This window comes from Notolepis coatsorum (assembly GCF_963971535.1).
Source record: "Notolepis coatsorum genome assembly, chromosome: 14".
In the NCBI taxonomy this organism is placed as follows: Eukaryota; Metazoa; Chordata; class Actinopteri; order Aulopiformes; family Paralepididae; genus Notolepis; species Notolepis coatsorum.
In genome coordinates, this window is record NC_140178.1 from 17,852,526 (window position 1) to 17,877,916 (window position 25,391).

The following is a 25,391-nucleotide window of genomic DNA, read 5'->3' on the forward strand; positions in this document are numbered from 1 at the left end:
GATTCCCTGTCAGCGTCTGTTTAAAAAAAAAATGCATTTCCACATTGTGCTGCTTTATACTGTGATCCGATATATGAACGGCAACGCCTGGAGGGCTGTGAGTAGTAATTTATATAACGTTAGCTGAGGGAGCGGCGGTAATCAGTGGTACTCGTTGCGCCCTGTGAACCTTCGATTCTTCCATGTACACCGCCGCGCCTTGCGTTTGAGCGCAAGAAAAGGGCATCCAATGTGACCACAGCACAACCCCCACCTACCCCGGGCACAACCCCACCAACCAGACACAACCCCACCAACCAGACACAACCCCACCAACCAGACACAACACCACCAACCAGACACAACACCACCAACCAGACACAACACCACCAACCAGACACAACCCCACCAACCAGACACAACCCCACCAACCAGACACAACCCCACCAACCAGACACAACACCACCACCCAGACACAACCCCACCAACCAGACACAACCCCACCAACCAGACACAACCCCACCAACCAGACACAACCCCACCAACCAGACACAAACTCCACCAACCAGGACACAACACCACCAACAAGGACACAACTCCACCAACCAGACACAGCTCCACCAACCAGACACAGCTCCACCAACCAGACACAACTCCACCAACCAGACACAACTCCACCAACCAGACACAACCCCACCAACCAGACACAACTCCACCAACCAGACACAGCTCCACCAACCAGACACAGCTCCACCAACCAGACACAAACTCCACCAACCAGACACAACTCCACCAACCAGACACAACCCCACCAACCAGACACAACAACCACCCACCCAGACACAACTCCACCAACCAGGACACAGCTCCACCAACCAGACACAGCTCCACCAACCAGACACAACTCCACCAACCAGACACAACACCACCACCCAGACACCACCCCACCAACCAGACACAACCCCACCAACCAGACACAACTCCACCAACCAGACACAACACCACCAACCAGACACAACTCCACCAACCAGACACAACTCCACCAACCCAGACACAACCCCACCACCCAGACACAACCCCACCACCCAGACACAACTCCACCACCAGACACAACACCACCAACAGACACAACCCCACCAACCAGACACAACTCCACCAACCAGACACAAACACCACCAACCAGACACAACTCCACCAACCAGACACAACTCCACCAACCAGACACAACCCCACCACCCAGACAGACACAACCCACCACCCAGACACAACTCCACCACCCAGACACAACACACCAACCAGACACAACTCTACCAACCAGACACAACACCACCAACCAGACACAACCCCACCAACCAGACACAACCCCACCAACCAGACACAACACCACCAACCAGACACAACACCACCAACCAGACACAACTCCACCAACCAGACACAACTCCACCACCCAGACACAACACCACCACCCAGACACAACACACCAACCAGACACAACACCACCAACCAGACACAACCCCACCAACCAGACACAACACCACCAACCAGACACAACACCACCAACCAGACACAACTCTACCAACCAGACACAGGTCCACCAACCAGACACAACTTCACCAACCAGACACAACCCCACCAACCAGACACAACTTCACCAACCAGACACAACCCCACCAACCAGACACAACACCACCGCTCAGACACAGCTCTACCGCTCAGACACAACACCACCAACCAGACACAACTCCACCAACCAGACACAACCCCACCAACCAGACACAACTTCACCAACCAGACACAACCCCACCAACCAGACACAACCGCACCAACCAGACACAACACCACCAACCAGACACAACACCACCAACCAGACACAACCCCACCAACCAGACACAACTCCACCAACCAGACACAACTCCACCAACCAGACACAACTTCACCAACCAGACACAACCCCACCAACCAGACACAACACCACCAACCAGACACAACACCACCAACCAGACACAACTCCACCAACCAGACACAACTCCACCACTCAGACACAACACCACCGCCCAGACACAAGACCACCAACCAGACACAACTTCACCACCCAGACACAACCCCACCAACCAGACACAACACCACCGCCCAGACACAACACACCAACCAGACACAACACCACCAACCAGACACAACTCCACCAACCAGACACAACTCCACCACCCAGACACAACACCACCACCCAGACACAACACCACCAACCAGACACAACACCACCAACCAGACACAACCCCACCAACCAGACACAACACCACCAACCAGACACAACACCACCAACCAGACACAACTCTACCAACCAGACACAGGTCCACCAACCAGACACAACTTCACCAACCAGACACAACCCCACCAACCAGACACAACTTCACCAACCAGACACAACCCCACCAACCAGACACAACACCACCGCTCAGACACAGCTCTACCGCTCAGACACAACACCACCAACCAGACACAACTCCACCAACCAGACACAACCCCACCAACCAGACACAACTTCACCAACCAGACACAACCCCACCAACCAGACACAACCGCACCAACCAGACACAACACCACCAACCAGACACAACACCACCAACCAGACACAACCCCACCAACCAGACACAACTCCACCAACCAGACACAACTCCACCAACCAGACACAACTTCACCAACCAGACACAACCCCACCAACCAGACACAACACCACCAACCAGGACACAACACCACCAACCAGACACAACTCCACCAACCAGACACAACTCCACCGCTCAGACACAACACCACCGCCCAGACACAAGACCACCAACCAGACACAACTTCACCACCCAGACACAACCCCACCAACCAGACACAACACCACCAACCAGACACAACCCACCGCCCAGACACAACACCACCAACCAGACACAACTCCACCAACCAGACACAACTCCACCAACCAGACACAACTCCACCAACCAGACACAACACCACCAACCAGACACAACCACACCAACCAGACACAACTCCACCAACCAGACACAACTCCACCAACCAGACACAACCCCACCAACCAGACACAACACAGCTTTTAATCGCTACAATTACGCTGCAGCCGACTCAGATGTCTAGTTTGCCCTTAATGTATCATCGCTGGCTTTGCTGGGATTTAGGTTAAAGGTTTCTTCTCTTTAGGCTTATGTTTTGATCCCCCCCCCCCCCCCCCCCCTCTTTCCTCTTCCCCTTCCGCTCCCGTCTCAGCGCTCGCCTCTCTGTCCCAGATAGAGCACTTGTTTGCAGGCAGGGGGTGGTGTGAATGATACGGCAGCTGAATTATGGAGAAGGGTAGATTATGGAGCATTAGGCCTTGTTTCTCCTCTGCCTGCTAAACGAGTCCCCCTTGAGCGGCGGGGGGAGCCGAGGCGCGCTGACTGAGGAACGCTCACACAAGGAGACTATAAAAGAAGGAAGGGTCGTCACGTCACAGTGTTGCGCGTGAACGCACAACCGAATGTGGAAACATTCAGTTGGGCCGACATTGACTTGACCTGTCCTTTGAACAGGTTGTTACCTCGGATGTCAGAATCAGCGGCAATGTGTTGCATTGTTAACTAGCTAATGTTTGATGTATTGGTTGATGTAAATGGACAGCATTTATCCAAAGTGCTTAACAACTTAGGCCTCACGTTCACCCATTCGCCCACACATTCACACGCCGACGCCGGAGGCGACCGTGCGAGGTGCCCACCTGCTCATCGGGAGCAGTTAGGGGTGTCTTGCTCAAGGACACTTTGACAGACTGCCGGGAGGAGCTAGAATTGAACCAGGAACCCCTCACATTATTTTTTAATACAGGCTTCAGTAGAACTGACACCAAAGTCTGGCACCAAGCAGAGCACAGAACACTGTATTTTGACATCATGACCCTTCCTTCCTTTATAGTTTCCTTGTTATAGAACGCTGGTAATCTGATGTCGTGACCCGTCCTTCATCTATAGTTTCCTTGCTTTTTATAGTTGCATTTATAGTTTCCTCCTTCCTTTTTTCTTTTTGTCTTTTATTTCCCTCCTGTGTGTTCGGTGTCGACCCACCGCCCCCCCCCCCCCCCCCCCCCCCCCCCCCCCCCCCCCCCCCCCCCCCCCCCCCCCCCCACCCCCCCCCCCCCCCCCCCCCCCTCCCCCTCCCCCTCTTCCCGAACGCGATCACCGTGATTCATACGGCGTTAATGTGATATTGGTGATGTATCCGGGCTGTTTAATGTATAATCGGTGATTGATATGATGGCTAACGTGATCTCGGCGTGCGAAGGTGATTAAACACGAAGATCAGGCCATTCAATCACCACGGATGACCTTTGCCGTCGGCGACACCCGCTCCGGTCTGTGTGCCACACCGGGTGGAGAGATGAGGAGAAAAGGCCAACTCCGTCTCTCTCCCTAGTGCCCTGCACCTCACATCGTCTCCCCCTCTCTTCCCTCCCAATGCCATCCCTCCTCCGCTCCCCCCCCCCCCCCCCCCGCCGCCCTCTCCACCACCCCCCCACCTCACCCTTCAGCACCACCCGCCCGCTTCGACGTGTGCCCGTTCGTGCGAGTCTCCGTGTGTCACCTCCAATCAACTGAACCCATTATTGTATCGTCTGCGTACAGAGTGTCTCTCTGTCTCGGCAACATTGGCACTCCTGGTAATTACCTGGGCGATCTGGAGAAACTTCAGCCCAAACAACTCATTTATTTCTCCGTCATGATGGAGTGATTAATCAGCTGGAGTAGACGTGACAGGGAGGAACGGGGGGGGGGGGGGGGGGGCGGGAGGAGGGATGCCATCCATCAGTGACTCAGCGCTCTCTCTCTCTCTCTCTCTCTCTCTCTCTCTCTCTCTCTCTCTCTCTCTCTCCCTCTCTCTCTCTCTCTCTCTCTCTCTCTCTCTCTCTCTCTCTCTCGGCTGCTCTATTCTTCAGTGGTCACGAGGAGCAGTCTCAGTCATGCAAAACAATCAATCAGTCACAGAAATATCATGACAGCTGCGACGAGGCAGTGGTTTCGTGCCGAACCCGCCGTTGACAAGAGTGACAATTTCTCTCAATGACTCTACTCTCTCATTATCCTCCAAGGCTGGGGACACACAGGACGCTGAAGCGCCACGAGGTGTTAAATTCTCAAGTGAGCAGGAGCCTGGCTGTTCACAGCAGAAGAGCAGGAGTCTGGCTGTTCACAGCAGAAGAGCATGGAGCCTGGCTGTTCACAGCAGAAGGGCATGGAGCCTGGCTGTTCACACCGGAAGAGCAGGAGCCTGGCTGTTCACAGCATGAAGAGCAGGAGCCTGGCTGTTCACACCATGAAGAGCAGGAGCCTGGCTGTTCACACCATGAAGAGCAGGAGCCTGGCTGTTCACAGCATGAAGAGCAGGAGCCTGGCTGTTCACACCATGAAGAGCAGGAGCCTGGCTGTTCACACCGGAAGAGCAGGAGCCTGGCTGTTCACACCATGAAGAGCAGGAGCCTGGCTGTTCACAGCATGAAGAGCAGGAGCCTGGCTGTTCACACCATGAAGAGCAGGAGCCTGGCTGTTCACAGCATGAAGAGCAGGAGCCTGGCTGTTCACACCATGAAGAGCAGGAGCCTGGCTGTTCACACCATGAAGAGCAGGAGCCTGGCTGTTCACAGCAGAAGAGCAGGAGCCTGGCTGTTCACAGCAGAAGAGCAGGAGCCTGGCTGTTCACACCATGAAGAGCAGGAGCCTGGCTGTTCACAGCAGAAGAGCAGGAGCCTGGCTGTTCACACCAGAAGAGCAGGAGCCTGGCTGTTCACACCATGAAGAGCAGGAGCCTGGCTGTTCACACCATGAAGAGCAGGAGCCTGGCTGTTCACACCAGAAGAGCAGGAGCCTGGCTGTTCACAGCAGAAGAGCAGGAGCCTGGCTGTTCACACCAGAAGAGCAGGAGCCTGGCTGTTCACACCATGAAGAGCAGGAGCCTGGCTGTTCACACCATGAAGAGCAGGAGCCTGGCTGTTCACACCAGAAGAGCAGGAGCCTGGCTGTTCACAGCAGAAGAGCAGGAGCCTGGCTGTTCACACCAGAAGAGCAGGAGCCTGGCTGTTCACACCAGAAGAGCAGGAGCCTGGCTGTTCACACCAGAAGAGCAGGAGCCTGGCTGTTCACACCAGAAGAGCAGGAGCCTGCCTCTTCACCAGAAACTATTTCTGCTCTTCTGCTCCAATCCCATATAGAGCCATTCCGCGGTTCGCAGAGTAAATAGACCAAACGCTGAAATGATCACTGAAGATTGCGAGCCGGCCGTATCTCTGGCGTAATGGTTTGTTGAGTTGAAATTAGGGGTCACCGGGGTTAGCACGTCTGGGGTCAGGGGTCAGGGGTAGGAAGGCTAATAAGACTCACTCTGTTGTCTGAGCTGGGGATCATAGTGTCGGTCATCCAGGAGCCGAAGCGTGACCCAGACGCACGCACTGTGATGGGGTTACTGACGCCCGTCAGCTTCCCACAGCCTGGAGGGGACACACACACACACACACACACACACACACACACACACACACACACACACACACACACACACACACACACACACACACACACACACACACACACACACACACACACACACACACACACACACACACACACACACACACACACACACACACACACACACACACACACACACACACACACACACACACACACACACACACACACACACACACACAGATGGTAAGTGCACACACAGGTACATATTTACAGCATATATATACAGTATATATCCATATCTGTGAAGCTCTGCTTTGACACCTGCATTTCCCCAAGGGGATTAATAATAAAGGATCATCTTATCTTATCTTATCATCTTATATCTGTCTGAATATACCTGCATATAATCCTTCTATATACCTACTTATACACCTGCATATAACCCATACAACTCTGCATGATAGCATGTACAATAATGCGGTATATACCATATATATATAAATAGATATACACACATCTGTCTGTACATACCTGCATATAATCCTTTTTATATATCTGTAGATACTGTATATATAGCTGTACATATTCCTTACCTACTCTTACTGCTGGCCAGTGTGTCTTACTACCATAGTGTCTTTATACCTGCATCACTGTACATCTTAATACTACAACATCAGTATATAAATCTGATTAGCACTATTACTCAATAGTACTAATTTATACATTTTATATCCAGTTTAATCACCTGTACATTGTATATTACTATTGCACTTTACTGTTACATTTGCATACACTTGAATACATTTGAATCTAATCGAATCATGCACAAACGCAAACAACACACACACACACACACACACACACAAACACACACACACACACACACACACACACACACACACACACACACACACACACACACACACACACACACACACACACACACACACACACACACACACACACACACACACACACACACACACACACACACACACACACACACACACACACACACACACACACACACACACACACACACGTACGCACACAGCTCAGAATGAATGTCCGCTGCAACACCACTCTGTGTGCAGTGAGGCCTTAAAGGTCTTCAACGCTCCTCTTGGAGGCATGACTTTGACTATACAGATTGGTGTTTGTGCAGAGTTTTGTCACCGGAGTGCCCTTGTCACATTCTTCCGCCTAGGTGGATCATTTAGGTGGGAAAAGAGAGAGGTGACCGGCCGGCTTGGGGGAAGATGTGAGGGGGGCGGGGCTTCATAGAGCCTTGCATTCTCACTGAGGGCCAAAGGTGTAGAGATGCTGCTAAGACATTTTCAGTCGTTTATTGAACATTCTTGGTGGAAAAACCAAACCAAACTAATTCTTATTCACAATATACAACATTCTTAACAAGTGTTAAGAACACATGTGGATTGGGATCTTTAATATTATGAGATCGTTTAAGCGATACCGGAGTCTCATGGCAAGCACAGAGAGACTCAGAAGAAGCTTCTATCCCCAGGCCATCAGGTTTCTCAACGAACAATAACACTATGCAACAACCATCAAATGCACTCACAGCACACACATCCACACGCACTCACTTTAAACATGCAACTCACTGCAGCACCCACTTTACCCACTTTAGAACACCTAAGCACACTTTATATTTATCGGTAAAGAATTTGCATTACAACCCATATACCTCATTACACCTTACTGTAAATTATATTGTACCTAAATTGTACCTCATCCCACTTCTGCTTTGCACTGTATAGTATATTGTATGGTAACTCAGTTACTTCTACTCTACATAGAGCATTGTATGTATATATGTATATACTGAACATTTTGTCTACGTACTTGACTTCTATTTAATACTTGCTATACTTATTTTATTATCTATCTTTGCCTAGCACAGTCTCTGGAGCGAAACAGAAAGAAGCATTTTGTATAAAAGTATTCTGTACTTCTGTATGACAACTAATAAAGAAACTTGAACTTGATAGTGAAATACCTAAAGGCTCCACTTTAGTTGCAGTCTTTTTACGCTAAGATAAGATAAGATAAGACCTTATTTTATTGATCCCCTTGGGGCAAATCCGGACGTCATAGCAGCATGGGGGAGGGGAGGGACAGGTATGGGAAGGGTAATTAGCCTTTTACTGCACTCTGCCACTTTTAGATGATTGTACCGTCTATTTTTATGTCTGCACCTTAAGCATTGCTTTTATTCTGATGATTGTCTATTTTATACTCGTTTTATGTCTGCACTTTATTCATGCATTGCTTTTATTCTGTCAATTCTCTGCTCATTTTATGCCTGTCTATTTTATGCCAATGTCTATTTTATGTCCATTTTGTCTACATTACTGCTGTGAAGCACTTTGGGCAGCAATTCTTGTATGAAAGGTGCTATATAAATAAAGTGTATTATTATTATTATTATAATAACTGGCATGATATACGTCCTACGCTGTAGTCCGTGCAGGTTTTGGTGGTTAAAAGTCAGACACACTTAGTGGTTAGACATCGTAAAGTCATCGGTTCATACATTTGGGGATTTTTGTGAACTCATCATTTAGCAGCAGCATGAGAACACGCTCCTTCAGCCATGAGGCTCTCTGGACCCATGAGAACACGCTCCTCCAGCCATGAGGCTCTCTGGACCCATTCACGCAGCTAATGTAAAAAGTGTGGAGCAGTAAAACTCCATTAACAACTTGTGTCTGAGCCCTGTGTCCTCGCTTGCATTACTGCTTTGCCTTTGACGTACAATTATCCAAATTCTGTTTCGTTAACGTCCGGGGGCTGTAATGGGCTATTTGAGAGCTTTGATAATAACCGTGAAAATATCTCCAGATAAATATGGACGGCATTTATCCAAAGTGCTTTACAACTTATGACTCACATTCGCCCGTTCACTCACAGTGGAGGCGACCGTGCCGACCGGCTCAGCGGGTAGCAGTCAGGGGTGTTAAGTGTCTCGCTCAACGACACGACCGGGAACATTCAGATTACCAGACAACCGATCTACCTCCTCCTGAGTCACTGTTACCCCCATGACATGGATGCACGCACGCACGCACGCGCACACACACACACACACACACACACACGCACGCACGCACGCACACACACACACACACACACACACACACACACACACACACACACACACACACACGCACACACACACACACACACACACACACACACATGCACACACACACACGTACGCACGCACGCACGCACGCACGCACGCACGCGCACACACACACACACACACTGTTTTTGGAAGCAGATATGTACTGTACACACAGACACATACACATATTACATATACATTTAAGTGTGCACACACACACATGCACACACACACGCATGCACACACACGTATGGACGCACACACACACACAGTGGCTCAGGAGGTAGAGCGGTCGTCTGGTAACCCGGAGGTTCCCGGTTCAATTCCCGCTCCTCCCGGCCAGCGTGTCGAAGTGTCCTTGAGCAAGACACTTAACCCCTAACTGCTCCCGATGAGCAGGTTGGCACCTTGCATCGGTGTGTGAACGGTTCAAATGTGAGGAACAAAATTGCAAAGCGCTTTGGATAAAAGCTCTATATAAATGCAGCCATTTATTTAGCCATTTACACACACACACACACACACACACACACACCCCCCCTCCATTACCGAGCTTCTGCATGCAGGAGTGCAGCCGCGTCTCCAGGAGCAGCACCCTCTGGCGCAGCTCCTCGTAGTCGTACGCCCCCATCTCCTCCTGGATGGCCATCAGCACCAGGGACAGGTTCCGCACCTCCTCCCTCATCCGCAGGATCATCTTGGCGTCCGCCTTGTACTGCTCCAGCACGGGCAGCAGGGGGAGCAGCTGAGTCACCTTGTCCTTCAACTCCTGAGTGGTGGAGAGAGAGGAGAGGAGAGGAGAGGAGAGGAACATGAAGGGGCAGAGCGGGTGAAAAGAGATTAAAACCACACGGAGAATGAAGAGGGAGAGACGGCGGAGAGACGGCAACAAGGTCAACCGCACAGAAAGTCAATAATAACCCAGGATCTGCCCTCCTCCTCTCTCCTGGACGACGCGACACCTTCCAATTTCCAATCGTTCGCCTCGCGCCGTCCGCCGGGCTCATCTCCGGCCCCCCGGAGGAGCCCATCATCACACGCGGGTTTCCGGTTCATTAAACCGCAGACTCGTTACCCTCCGTGACTGATGGGTGCGCGGGGCGTCCGGAGGCGGGTCAGACAGATGTATCCGCGGGCAGCGGGAGGGCAGGAAGCAGGAGGAGGCGAGCTGGGGAAGGTATATCAATAAAAAGGGCCGGGAAGCAGCAGGTGTATGAGTAAAGCACGGCCCGCAGGAGGGGCCGTTTCCTCCCCGGTAAGGTTTATCGTAAATCTGGTGATGGAGCAGCCCTCAGGCCCCGCGGCGCCACATCATAAATCTCGTCTCTCCCCCCACCTCCCCGTTCCGCGAGCGAAAATTCACACTCGTTAATCTCCCGCGCTCTCGCCATTGGCAACTTTGAGCCGTGCGCATTCATCAGACGTCCCCGCGGCAGTCAAGTCGTCCTGCTTTTGGAGACTCTTCCGTCTTCATATCGGATCATGGATTCGCCGCTCGGACGTCCGATGCGCTCGGAACGCCTCGCCGCGTCGTCTCTCCCGCCTTTAACGCCGAACTCGGTGGCTAATTTCATAAACATCTTCATTAGTCCTCGGGGGGAAAACGGCTTGAACGGAACGCAGCCGCGTGGGGTGGTGGAAAAGACGCGGCTCAGTTCCGTCCCCCGAGCGCCGCATCACATCGGGGGTCTCGGCGGTAAAGTAAAGTACACGGAGCATTTATCGAGACATCTTTTAATCAAACTATTTTATGGCCCCATCTAATATCGGCGAGAGTGTGAGGAGGAACGCTGGATAAGGCGGCGCGCGCCCCGCCCCCAACGACAGGAAGACAAAGAGGCCTTTGCTGGGTCTTTGCTCGTCGAGCGATAAGGTAGAGATGAATGTGAATACATGCGCCTGTTAGCTGCCCAGAAGCAGGCCGTGGAATGTTAACTACAGGGAGAGGTCAGAGGAGGAGGCAGAGTGAGAAGTGTGGAGAAAAACAGATACAAAAAAATATTACCGCGCGAGGTCCGCGGGTTTAATTATTCAGGTGCATTATGAATTTGCTTAAATCGCCTCCGTGTACGACTCAATTATAGTCGTGGAATTGAACGTGTTATGGGCTATGTTTGTGTGCCACTCTGCGGAGAGCAATAGGACGCTTTATGGACTATGAAAAGGGGATGAGATTGCAATGCCATTAAAGCGTGTTTGAGTTTGTTGTGCTCATGCGGTGGTGTGGTGCTCCAGTGCGCTCCGTCAGCAGCCTGCCATGGAGGGAAGCAGCCGCTGGATCCTTGAGAGGCCATACTGTAGGAATTAGAATTTCCCAATGTATTTATTTATTTATTTATGTATGTATGTATGTATGTATGTATGTATGTATGTATGTATGTATGTATGTATGTATGTATGTATGTATGTATGTATGTATGTATGTATGTATGTATGTATGTATGTATGTATGTATGTATGTATGTATGTATGTATGTATGTATGTATGTATGTATGTATGTATGTATGTATGGACATTCCAGGTGTTGGAAGCATCAAAGGAAAAAACAGTTTTTCCTAGTTCAGAGCAAACTGGAGGAACCCTAAGAACTAACCATTGGTTAGTTAGTCACTAGTCATTGGTACACAGATACCCACACACACGCACGCACACACACACACACACACACACACACACACACACACACACACACACACACACACACACACACACACACACACACACACACACACACACACACACACACACACACACACACACACACACACACACACACACACACACACACACACACACACAAATAAACACATGCACATGTCACAGGGTGATTGTGTGTGTGTTACATGTAGACGATGTCTGATTGAGTGCCACGCCCCTTCCCAACATCCTGAGCGCGGGACTGATTGAGCGCCACGCCCCTTCCCAACATCCTGAACGAATGTATGTATGTATGTATGTATGTATGTATGTATGTATGTATGTATGTATGTATGTATGTATGTATGTATGTATGTATGTATGTATGTATGCATGTATGCATGTATGCATGTATGCATGTATGCATGTATGTATGTATGTATGTATGTATGTATGTACTGTATGTATGTATGTAGTATGTATGTATGTACTGTATGTATGCATATATGTATGTACTTATGTATGTATGTGTATGTATGTATTGTACAGTATGTATGTATATATATATGTAAATGTATGTATGTAAGTATGTATTTATTTATTTTTCCATCAAGTCTTTTTAATGAGGACTGATCAAATTATATATTTTCTAGGCTAAGATGAAAGAGTAAGTGATCCACTTATGGTTAAAGGTCCTGTGCATTATAAATGGATTTTTCCAGTGTTTTCCTAGGAACAGGGAAAGCCCATATTCAAACATCGGGTTAATTGAATCTGGATAATGGGACTTTTGATCGACTTAGTTGAACCAGGTACAGGGAATAGGGCCCTGAGGTGGGTTTTGAGGCGGGATTTGAAGGTGGAGAGTGTGGGGGAGTCTCTGATGGTCTGAGGGAGGGAGTTCCAGAGTCGAGGTGCAGTGCGTGAGAGAAGGCCCGATCACCAACGTTTTTAAGTTTGGATGACGGGACAGTGAGGGAAGCAGTGGAGGAGGACCGGAGTCTGTACAATTTTTTTTTTTACATTGATTTACCTTAAAACTGAAGTCACACTTGAGTTAAAGCACACAGTCAGTACCTGAAAGCTCTTGGGGTTCAGACTGCGGGGGTTCTCAGAGGCCGACTTCAGCTTCACGTCCACCACCTTCATCAGGCTCTCAGTGTTCCTCACATACTGGAGGTCTCTGTACGTCCGCAGGTCCAGAACCTCCATGGACTGACTGATGTTCTGCACCTGGTGGTCCAGACACACACACAAATAATATCAGTACACAAATATAATAATAATAATAATAATAACTTTATTTGTATAGCACTTTTCATACAGAGGTTGCAGTTCAAAGTGCTAGATATATAGTCACACATAGACAAACACACAGAAACAGATACACACACACTTCATTAATTAAATTCAATTTCAAACCTTTATTTTAACTCGTAAGACACTGAGGTTACCGTCATTTACAGCAACGACAAGCTTATCAGTTTATCAGCAATGTCATACATATAGGCACAATAAATAAGATGGTTACAAGTCGACACACAAGAAAGGAAGAACCTTCAGAGTCAGTTGAAGGACATTCCAGGTGTTGGAAACATCAAAGGAAAAAGCAGTTTTTCCTAGTTCAGAGCAAACTGGAGGAACCCTAAGAACTAACCATTGGTTAGTTAGTCACTACTAGTCATTGGTACACAGATACCCACAGACACGCACACACACACACACACACACAAATAAACACATGCACTGTCATTGTCACAGGGTGATTGTGTGTGTGTACATGTAGACGAGAACTGATTGAGTGCCACGCCCCTTCCAACCTTCTGAGCGCGGGACTGATTGAGCGCCACGCCCCCTTCCAGCCTTCTGAGCGCGGGACTGATTGAGCGCCACGCCCCCTTCCAGCCTTCTGAGCGCGGGACTGATTGAGCGCCACGCCCCTTCCGACCTCCTGAGCGCGGGACTGATTGAGCGCCACGCCCCCTTCCAGCCTTCTGAGCACGGGACTGATTGAGCGCCACGCCCCCTTCCAGCCTCCTGAGCACGGGACTGATTGAGTGCCACGCCCCCTTCCAGCCTCCTGAGCACGGGACTGATTGAGTGCCACGCCCCTTCCGACCTCCTGAGCGCAGGACTGATTGAGCACCACGCCCCCTTCCAGCATCCTGAGCGCAGGACTGATTGAGTGCCACGCCCCCTTCCATCCTCCTGAGCGCGGGACTGATTGAGCGCCACGCCCCTTCCAACCTTTTGAGCGCAGGACTGATTGAGCGCCACGCCCGTTCCGACCTCCTGAGCACGGGACTGATTGAGCGCCACGCCCCTTCCAACCTCCTGAGCACGGGACTGATTGAGTGCCACGCCCCCTTCCATCCTCCTGAGCGCGGGACTGATTGAGCGCCACGCCCCTTCCAACCTTTTGAGCACGGGACTGATTGAGCGCCACGCCCGTTCCGACCTCCTGAGCACGGGACTGATTGAGCGCCACGCCCCTTCCAACCTCCTGATCGTGGGACTGATTGAGCGCCACGCCCCTTCCAACCTCCTGATCGTGGGACTGATTGAGCGCCCCGCCCCCTTCGACCTCCTGATCACAGGACTGATTGAGCGCCACGCCCCTTCCAAGACCAGCTGTATTTAGTACTCAAGGGCTGCTGTATTTTTCACTTTGTTCGCACCACTGACAACCACATGACTCCACAACAGCCTGGTACCACATGTAGTATTGACTTTTAGCTATTAGTATTGTAGTCACTGGCAACGCTGCATGGATTTGGACCAGAGTGTCTTGTTTTGTTTAGTCCCTTTTGGTTTCCTCTGCAGCCTTGTGTAGTTGTTGGTCACTCAGTAGACTATAGTGTTTGTGGTGTTTTTGCAGTGTATTATTTGACGTCGTTAACCATTCCCCTCCAAATCTACCCAGTAGTGCTGCGAGACTGGTTTAAGTATGTGTGTCTGACTCTTACCACCAAACCTGCACGGACATATATATCATGCCAGTTAGGGTACCTTGTGTAATACTGCACCTGTGTATACTGTTTACTTTACTCATAGTATATATTCAGGTTCTAATTCTTTATTGTCCATATTTATTGTAAAATCCTCAATGAACTACAATACGTCTAAAACTCCGCTCCGACCACATCACCCCCAGTGTTCTCAGTGAGGTATAGAGGGTCCAATCTTTGGAATGCAGCTGATCCTATGCTGAGGAAATCTCCATCTCTGCTTATTTTTTAAAGCAAACTACAAAAAAATTCTCATCCAAAAGTAGTAGATAGATAATAGGTCATACATGTAGGTATGCATTTGGTTATGTGGGTGGGTAGGTTTGTAGGCAGGTGGTTGGGTTGTTATATATTATTATGTACACAGTATATGCATGTATGTACTGTGTGTATGTATGTTTGTATTAACACAAATCTTTTTAATGTATTCTGGTATTTTATAATATGCATATTTTTGTATTTTTGTATTTTTGTATGTTTGATTTTATAAAACAGGGGAAGTTCTTGATAAGCCTCTAGGCTTCTAACTTCTCCTTCACAATCGTTATAACTTATTATGTATTGTTTTTACTTCTGTTTAACTGTGTTAATAAACAAACAAACAAACAAACAAACAAACAAACAAACAAACAAACAAACAAACAAACTACAATACGTCTAAAACTCCGCTCCGACCACATCACCCCCATCCTCCACGTTCTCCACTGACTCCCCATCATGTACACAGGATTCAATTACAAATATTACTTATCACCTTCAAAGCCCTCAACAATCCTACCTCTCGGACCTCCTTCTCCACCACACGCCTAGCCGGCGCCTCAGGTCCGCAGACGCTAACCTCCTCCAACCCGTCAGGACTAAGCTCCGGACCTGGGGGGATGACAGGGCCTTCGCTGCAGCTGCCCCCGCCCTCTGGAACGCCCTTCCCAACCGTATCCGTCATGCAGACACTCTCTCATCGTTCAAACAAGCCCTCAAAACCCACCTTTTTACCCTTGCTTTCGACCCATGAACTTTTTGACATTCAACAACATGAACAACAATTTCTTTTCTCCTGTAATGTATTGTATTGTTTTGTTTCGTTAAAGCGTCTTTGAGCATTTGGAAAAGCGCTATATAAATCCGATGTATTATTATTATTATTATTATTATTATTATTATTATTATTATTATTATTATTATTATTATTATTATTATTATTATTATTATTATTATTATTATTATTATTAACATATATAACTGATAATATACAGATCTGCACCTTTGTTTACACTGATTACTTTCTCGTATTTTTATATTCAGAGTTAATTATATTGCCTACATTACCCTGGCCATACCTGTACCTCCCCTCCCCCCACCCCTCCCCATACTGCTATGACGGACGGATTTCCCCAAGGGGATCAATGAAGGAATATCTTATCTTATTTCTTATATAACGCAACTATTCTAAGAACTGCTCTTGTGGAGTCTAACTGACCTGTTGAGTGAACTCTGCCCTCACTGCACTCCCTCTCTACCCCCCCCCCCACCCCACCCTCTGGATATTCAGCATAATTATACAGTAACTGCTGTGAGTGGATCTATTATTGAGAGAGCTACGGAGTATAATGTAAATTTATCATCAAGCCAGATGGCGGGATATTTAATATCTGGCCATCTGGCTTTATGAGAAATGTACATTTTGATATCATATTGATCATCTTGTGAGTAAACTAAGTCAGAAAATTGGCTTCTTGTATAGGGAGCATATCAAAATAAACTTTCATTGTGCGTGAGGCTGTTTGTAGAGCTAAATCTATACTTTATATTATTGTTATCTGTCCATTATCATTGTCAATTGACACTATAAACCGTCCCTTCAATATGCCTTAAATAAATAATTTTTTCATCAATACGTTCCCATTTTATAGCGTTGTGAATATGAACGTTATAGCAGAATGTTCTGGGGTATTTCCTGGAACGCGAGATATAGGGTGCTAAGCTAATAACGTTGAATCGAATGGCGTTTCGGCTATAGACAAGCTAGAGCTAAAACTCAAAATGCATATTGTCGGTATCATGGTCCACCATGAATGCATGAAAGGGGGGTGGCACTGGCGGGGGACGTCGTTTCTGATTATTGATTACCAATAACGGCATTAGCCTCAGTAGCCTTATTCGCTGATCGGCTGGTTGGGTATGATAACAAGGCCTGATCAGCATGTAATTTACGTGAAAAAGCTCTTACCTGTGGCCGGTTGGACTGCAAAAAGGATTTCCCAGTTATCGATCGCCATCTGGTAGATCCATATGTCCATTGGCTGATAATATATTCCTTTACTGCATACTGAATTCAGCGTCCCAAAAACTATTCCAGGCCATTGGCTACACGCATAGCTTTAGGCTAACAGAAAAGTCCATTCACACAAAAAAGAAAAAAAACACGGTCTGTAACAGGGAACACTGCATTAACGAGACAGTGCCCCTACGAGGATCTGGCCGGTAATGCACTTTTCCAAATTCCAAGAGTAGGGTAAATCTGCAGTGCCGCTCGGTGACATTGAGTAGGATATTACAATGGAATAAAAGCCAAAACAACCTTACCACGTATATATACGTTGGCCCCGAATGTGTTAAACCTCTAGACTTTTTTTTTTTTTTTATTACTGGTGATAACTCATTCACCATTGTTTTCTGTATGATAAGATAAGATAAGATAAGATAAGATAAGATAAGATAAGATAAGATATTCCTCTATTGATCCCCTTGGGGAAATTCAGGAGTTGGTTGGTTGGTTGGCCCTCTCTTGCAGAAGCTCTGGCTGGTAAGCAACCCCCTTACATTACAACTATGTTGGATTGGAATTCTGGATTCTATCAAACTCGCTCAGAAGACTTGCTTCATGCTTATGGTTCCCCGAGCTTGTTCTAATTTTGAGAGAACTGCCTTCTCAGTGCTCCCTTCGATGCACGCCCTTCGATGCAATTTGATATTCTTCCAACCTTTGGACAATTTATAGCTTTGATTAATAACCATTGTATGTCATTTTGCAATTGCTTTTATGCCTCTTTTCTGCTTTTCCTGTTTCTTGTTTTCTGTTTTTATCTTATTTTAACTTTATCACACCGGTTACTTGTTTTTATCTTTGTTTTAATGTTGTGTTATTATTATTATTTTTTTTTATATCTTTTCCCCCCTCCTTTTTCCCCCGATTTTCTCCCATCCCAATGTTAGTCGTTATGCCAATTCCCAATCCCCTTCCTGGTCGCTGCGCACTTACCCCCCACAGTCGGTCTGGGAGAGTGGAGGCTATCACGTGCTTCCTCCGACACACGTCTAGCCAATCAACCGCTTCTTTTCACCTGGCAGCGCGGACTCTCACTGAGAGCGTGTAACGTGTGGAAGGATCACACTACCGCCCTTAGATCCTATCCGCGCTTAGCAGGCGCCCCGACCGAACTGTAGGAGTCGCTGTTTACAACGACCCAGACCCACCCCGCCAGCTTCTCCCACCCTCTAATACAGCCAATTGTATTAGTGTGAACGGCCAGCCAAGCTGGTGACAACCCCGGAGCTGTGAGCTGGATTCGAACAGGCGAATCTAGCCGCTCCGCGGTTGGCGACGAACGCAATCTCCGCCACGCCACCTGACCGCCCTAACGTTGTGTTATTCTATCTCTTTGAGTTGTATACTCAACGTCACTGTAAATGAGGGAAACCTCGGTGTCCCTCCGGTTTAAATAAAGGTTTACTGAATGTATGGAATGTGTCTGACTCGGCCTGGACCTGCTGTCGGGGACGAGGAAGGACACTAGAAGAGAAAGGACCGAATCTGGACTTTTTTTTATTACACAAATATATCTTCTTTCTCTGTTTGTGATAATAAAGGTACATTTGAATGCATTCAGCCCAAGGAGAAGAGTTACCCCGTCTACAGTAGACAGTTTTGTCCATGACACACATGCACCACCACCCGCCCACACCGGCACATTATCCACACAAACAAACAAAGCTCATCTTTATGGAACAGCGTATTGTAGGAATGCATTAGAATCTCTCCCCACTGCGGATACGCCGTCTCTCAAAGGTCTCCGCTTGGCAAAAGTCTGTTTCTCGGCAGATGCCGCGCTCGCCCACTCCCGCTGTAGCGCCGCGTGTCCAGACTACCGCTGCATACACCCCCACCCCGTTCGCTCACGCACGCCGCACACTGAACTGGTCAGATATCAGTGGTACAAAAACTAAACTAAAACAACAACAACAACAAAAACGTTTGAAACAAGCCAAGATAGATTCGGTTTTTGGTTGTTTCTCAGTTAAACATCCCACTGACCTGGAGTCAGAGACACTGTATAGTGACATCGTAGTGCTGGTAACAGGTGAGACACACACACACACACACACACACACACACACACACACACACACACACACTTGGTAAAACCAAGGAGCTGATCGTGGATATTTTAGGAGAATACCGCAGGGGACACACAAGCCACTGTGGATAAATGGGGCTATCGTAGACAGGGTGAGCAGTTTTAAGTTCCTGGGAGTCCACATCACAGAGGACCTGACATGGTCTACACATATAGTAGATTCTGTGGTAAAAAAGGCGAAACAGTGCCTCTACCACCTGAGACAATTAAGGAAGTTCAGAGTATCAGGGAAGATACTCCACTCCGTCTATTCCGGGGCTGTAGAGAGAATCCTGACTGGGAACATCACTGCCTGGTTTGGAAACAGCACGGCCCAGGAAAGGGAGGCCCTACAGAGAGTGGTGCGCTCAGCAGAATGGACTACGGGTATTGCACTACCACCCCTTCAGGACTTATACAATAGGAGGTGCAAATCCAGAGCCTGCAGAATAATGAAGGACCCTCACCACCCCAACAACAGCCTGTTCAAGCTGTCAGGCAAGCGCCTCCGTATACATGCAGCAAGAACAGAGAGACTAAGGCTCAGCTTCTTCCCCCAGGCCATCAGAACAATGAACACTGATCTCTCCACACACAAGCACACATGAACACACACACACACACACACATACACACACACAACGCAACATTCTGCACTTGCTCACACACAAACGCACCATAGGTCACTTCGAACACACAAGAAAAGGACACTTTAAAGGAAGAAAAAGGGACACTTGTTGTGATTGTTGCATAGTATAGTTAGTAACAGCAAGTATAGCATAGGGACAGAAAAACTGCACATTGTATAGGAGTGTACATAGGATCCAGTGCCTTTAAGCGATTTATTAACATGTCTATTTACCATGTCTATTCTAGTTATCTTATTGTTATTATTACTACTATTACTATTGTTTTATTGCACAATCGTAGCGGGCATGGCCAACCGCATTTCACTGTATGCCCTGGTATGTATGTGATGAATACTCTTGAATCTTGACACACACACACACACACACACACACACACACACACACACACACACACACACACACACACACACACACACACACACACACACACACACACACACACACACACACACACACACACACACACACACACACACACACACACACACACACACATCCAGAATGCAATCTGCCGCTGTGTGTGTGTGTGTGCGTGTGTGTGTGTGTGTGTGTGTGTGTGTGTGTGTGTGTGTGTGTGTGTGTGTCTTCCCACCTCCAATCTGCTCATTTCATCTCATCTCATCTGAGGCGGAAAGAGGTCAGAGAAGCAGATGAGCTGCTCAGAGCTATGGATCTGTCTCCGTATGTTTACCTGTTCGTTTGTCACACTGTGCCGTTGACCGCTACGGTGGGGGGGGGGGTCTGCAGGGTGAAGTTCCGAAATCCTAACCCCTATTAGTGTATAGGTAGGGAGATAACTGAACCCAGACCACACCGGGATTTACCTTCACTGTAGAAAGCGGTGTCAGCCAATCAGCTGAATCAGGATGTAAACAACCTGCAAAGCTAATGCTAGCCGTTGCACATTATGTGAATGGGAAAATAGGAAAAAGATTAGTACGGAGTAAATAAGACAAAATAAAAACCTGGTTTGCTAGTTAGTCAATTAGTCAAGCTTTCTAACCAAGTAGGGTTCACTTGATAGATTTGGTAGTTTATAGCGTTTTAGTGATTGAATGGACACATTTTATGGCACTTGAGCTGAAAGGAAGCTGTCAATCAAGCATGATCTAGACATGGTCTGAGCAGCGAGATGAGCTGTTTTTGGGCTGGGTTTTATAATAGCTATTCAAATAAATCTATAATACAAATTTTGCTAGGTGGGTTAATAACACATCTGTCTGTGGTGTGACAAACTCAGAACACATATTTATTATTATTATTGATTATTACCAAACTAAGATACTCTCAAAATGCCACCACGGGAAGTGCACTGAAAGGCCAAAAAGGCTGGTTTCTACCCAGCTGTGGCGGTGGTAATGTCAAGCCCTGCAGTATAGGTTGAGAGAGTTGAGACCCCAGCATAATCTTCAAATGCATGGTGCTCAGTTTTGGCAAAATCGTTAAATGCGTTCTAACGAATGAAGGACAAAAGAAACGTTTTGTGTGGGGTCCACCACCGTTTCAATATCAGTTAGGATTTGGAATATCTTCTAGTGCCTCATTAAATTAAATGTCACATAATCTATGTTTCCACGTCCCAAAAATGGCGTTCATCCCAAAGTAGATGATGCAGTGTTACTGTTTTTTCTCGAGACTGGTGTATGAGTTCAGGGCAACCAGTTGATTATGTACCGTGACCTTTTTACCAAAACTCATTGAGGTAAAAGTTAATGTCTTCTCACGTTGCATTAATTAGACATGAAAACATGTAGCCTATTATTATCATCATGATCGTTATATCATGTGATCAACCTTGCGACAACAGATAGCTAGATTAATCTTTATTATGTATTCCCGCGGGTTGATGGTGCGAGGATAGTGGCATGGGGCAGCGCTCCACTTGTGAAAATAGTTGTTTGACCCCCTCCATAGACTACTGCACTTCCGCGTTACATTGAGCTCATGGGAGAGAGAGAGCGGGGGGAGAACATTTATGAATGTGGATGAGAGCCTTGACATTAAGTGGTTGTAGCTACGGCTGTGGAGACATGATCCAATAGACTTTCATACGCCCGAGTCTCCTGAACACAGAGAGACCAATCCCAAGTCGATCGGCACTTTCTCGGCCGAGCTATAGTCACTTTTTCGCAGGTACTCCCGAACTCCACATGCGCAGATTGATAAACCTAGATCTCTGGACAATCCAGAGAGACTCCGTGGGCAATCTGCGCATGCGGAGTTAAGGAGTAGATGCGAAAAAGTGACTATAGCTCGTCCGAGAAAGTGCCGATCGACTTGGGATTGGCCTCTCCGTGTTCAGGAGACTTAGGCGTATAAAAGTCTATTGGATCATGTCTCCACAGCCGTAGCTATACAACTACTTAATGTCAAGGCTCTCATCCACATTCATTAATTTCCTCCCCTTGCTCTCTCTCCCATGAGCTCAATGTAACGCGGAAGTGCAGTGGTCTATGGAGGGAGGGGGTCAAAGTTGATGCAGCGGTACGCTCTGCATTATGGGATACGGGGTGTGTGACGTCTTGATGATGTGGTTAATTCTGTGGCGGTTCTGTGGCGGCTCTCTCATCCACATTCATTCATTTCCCCCCCCCCCCCCCCCGCCCTCTCCCCCATGATTTCAGAATACCGGAAGTGTTGCGGTGGTCTATTCCACGTCCGTACCTTTCACACAGAACAGCAAGGCGGACACACTGGGGTTGAGTGTGGGAGCAGGCCGTGTGAACGGGGCTAATGACCGACCCGAGGGAGGAACTACATCACTGACGGCGACATGTTTGCTTGTTTCTAACATTGTTAACGTGTCCTCGACGAGGCAGAACTTTTGAGGATCTTGTCTGCTCAGGCAATTCTAGTGCAGCACTGGGTTTAAATGAGGATGCCATAGCGGGGGATTGCAAGCAGTGCACACACCTAACTAGTTTGTCTCCTGGTCGATAGCGTGCCCCACACGGTCACTGACCCCAGGTGTTCTCATTAGTCTGCGTTTTTTTTATTAGACGGGAGCGCTCGGCCCCACAGCTGCCATCTCACACGCTCCTGAGTTGTGTGTGCGTTAACACCAGCGAGCACACACACAATCATACACGCATTTACACAATATCACACACACACAGACACACACCCACCTACCCACACACATTGTAACTTTCAATACGTCTACATCACACAAACCTTTATTTAAACTCGAAAGCCAACTGAGTTTTCCCTCATTTACAGTCACGCAAATGAATGAACGAACGAATCAATCAATGAATCAATGAATCAATGAATCAATGAATCAATGAAAACTTTATTTAACAGATTGCAGAATGGGTACAATACAGTAGGGCTAAATACACACAATTGTTAAGGGGATGCAGACCAGAGAAAGACGTTTGTCTTGTTTACATCAGGGTCCCCCATTTTAAATTCAATTCACATCGAGTGTACATACAGAAATAAGCTAAAATGATAAATCCACATTGCATATATAACCATAACTAAGAGACGACAAGACGAAGAGCAAGGATATCGAATCAATTAAACATGGATAACACGTATGCACACTCATACAGTAGATACAAGTGCACACACATGGTTACACCTACACAAATAAATATGTACACACACACACACACACACACACACACACACACACACACACACACACACACACACACACACACACACACACACACACACACACACACACACACACACACACACACACACACACACACACACACACACACACACACACACACACACACACACACACACACACACACACACACACACACACACACACACACACACACACACACACACACACACACACACACACACACACACACACACACACACACACACACACACACACACACACACACACACACACACACACACACACACACACACACACACACACACACACACACACACACACACACACACACACACACACACACACACACACACACACACACACACACACACACACACACACACACACACACACACACACACACACACACACACACACACACACACACACTCATTCTCTGGCTCCATACACTGCCAGTAGGCATTACGTGCCTGCATCTGTGCCCATTACATTGAGTATGACAGACCAGCAGGGCCTGGTGGTTATAAGGACCACGCTGTAACCAACAGGTCACAGGTTTGATTCCCGTATGGCTGAAAAGTACACCAGAATGCAGGAAATTAAGTGTTTGGCGCTCAAAGTTTCCTGGGGGAGGACCCACAGACCGCTTAAAGTCCTGATTCTGCTGTACAGGCGGACCCACCGACCTGTAGGAGTCGCTGTCCACAACGTCCGATCCCCACCCATCAGCTTCCCACCCCCTAATACTGCCAATTGTATTAGTATGAACGACCAGCCAAGCCGGAAGCAACGCCGAGAGCTGGGCTCGAACCCAGCATATCCTGCGTTAGTGGCGAGCGCCTTGCCCACTGCGCCACTTAGCCGCCCTACACCTGTAAAGTTTGAAATTAATTGTTCAACACATTTATTCCAGTTTGACTGTTTACTGAACGTTTCCAAGCTTACAGATACATTCCTGCTGTTATGGCTAGAAATAGCACAATATGAACTCTCCTGCTGCTTCTCTGCATCACATGTGGGGCGGCGTGGCTCAGGGGTAGAGCGGGGCGTCCAATGATCGAAGGGTTGGTGGTTCGAATCCCGCTCAAGCCCATGTCCATCCCATTGCCGTTGTGTCCTTGGGCAAGACACTTAACCTACTTGCCTCGTATGAATGTGTATGCATGTGAATGAATGTTGGTGGTGGTCGGAGGGGCCGTAGGCGTTGATTATTCGCCACGCTTCCGTGAGTCTGCCTCAGGGCAGCTCTGGCTGCAATTGTAGCTTACTACCACCGGTATGACTGTGTATGAACGAATAATGGACTCTGTGAAGCGCTCTGAGTCAGAGCAACAGTCAGTCAGAGAAGAGCGCTATATAAATCCAATCCATTATTATTATTATTACAATGACAAGATAACAAGAGTGTCTTGCTCTTGAGGAGTAAAACAGAAGGCGCCCTCTGTAGGTCAGAACTAAACATGACCAACT

General features: G+C 47.9%; 1 protein-coding gene across 1 annotated transcript in view; it reads right to left on the bottom strand.

Moving 5' to 3' along the window:
* The window catches only part of olfm2a (olfactomedin 2a), a 46,172-nt gene that overhangs the window by 2,488 nt on the left and 18,293 nt on the right, over window positions 1-25,391 (bottom strand). Inside the window, exons 2-4 of the mRNA XM_084329686.1 lie at window positions 13,340-13,495; window positions 10,174-10,393; window positions 6,384-6,490 (exon numbers count right to left, since the gene is read on the bottom strand). Of these exons, the coding sequence (XP_084185812.1) occupies window positions 6,384-6,490; window positions 10,174-10,393; window positions 13,340-13,495 (483 nt within the window). The remainder of the gene's footprint in view (window positions 1-6,383; window positions 6,491-10,173; window positions 10,394-13,339; window positions 13,496-25,391) is intronic.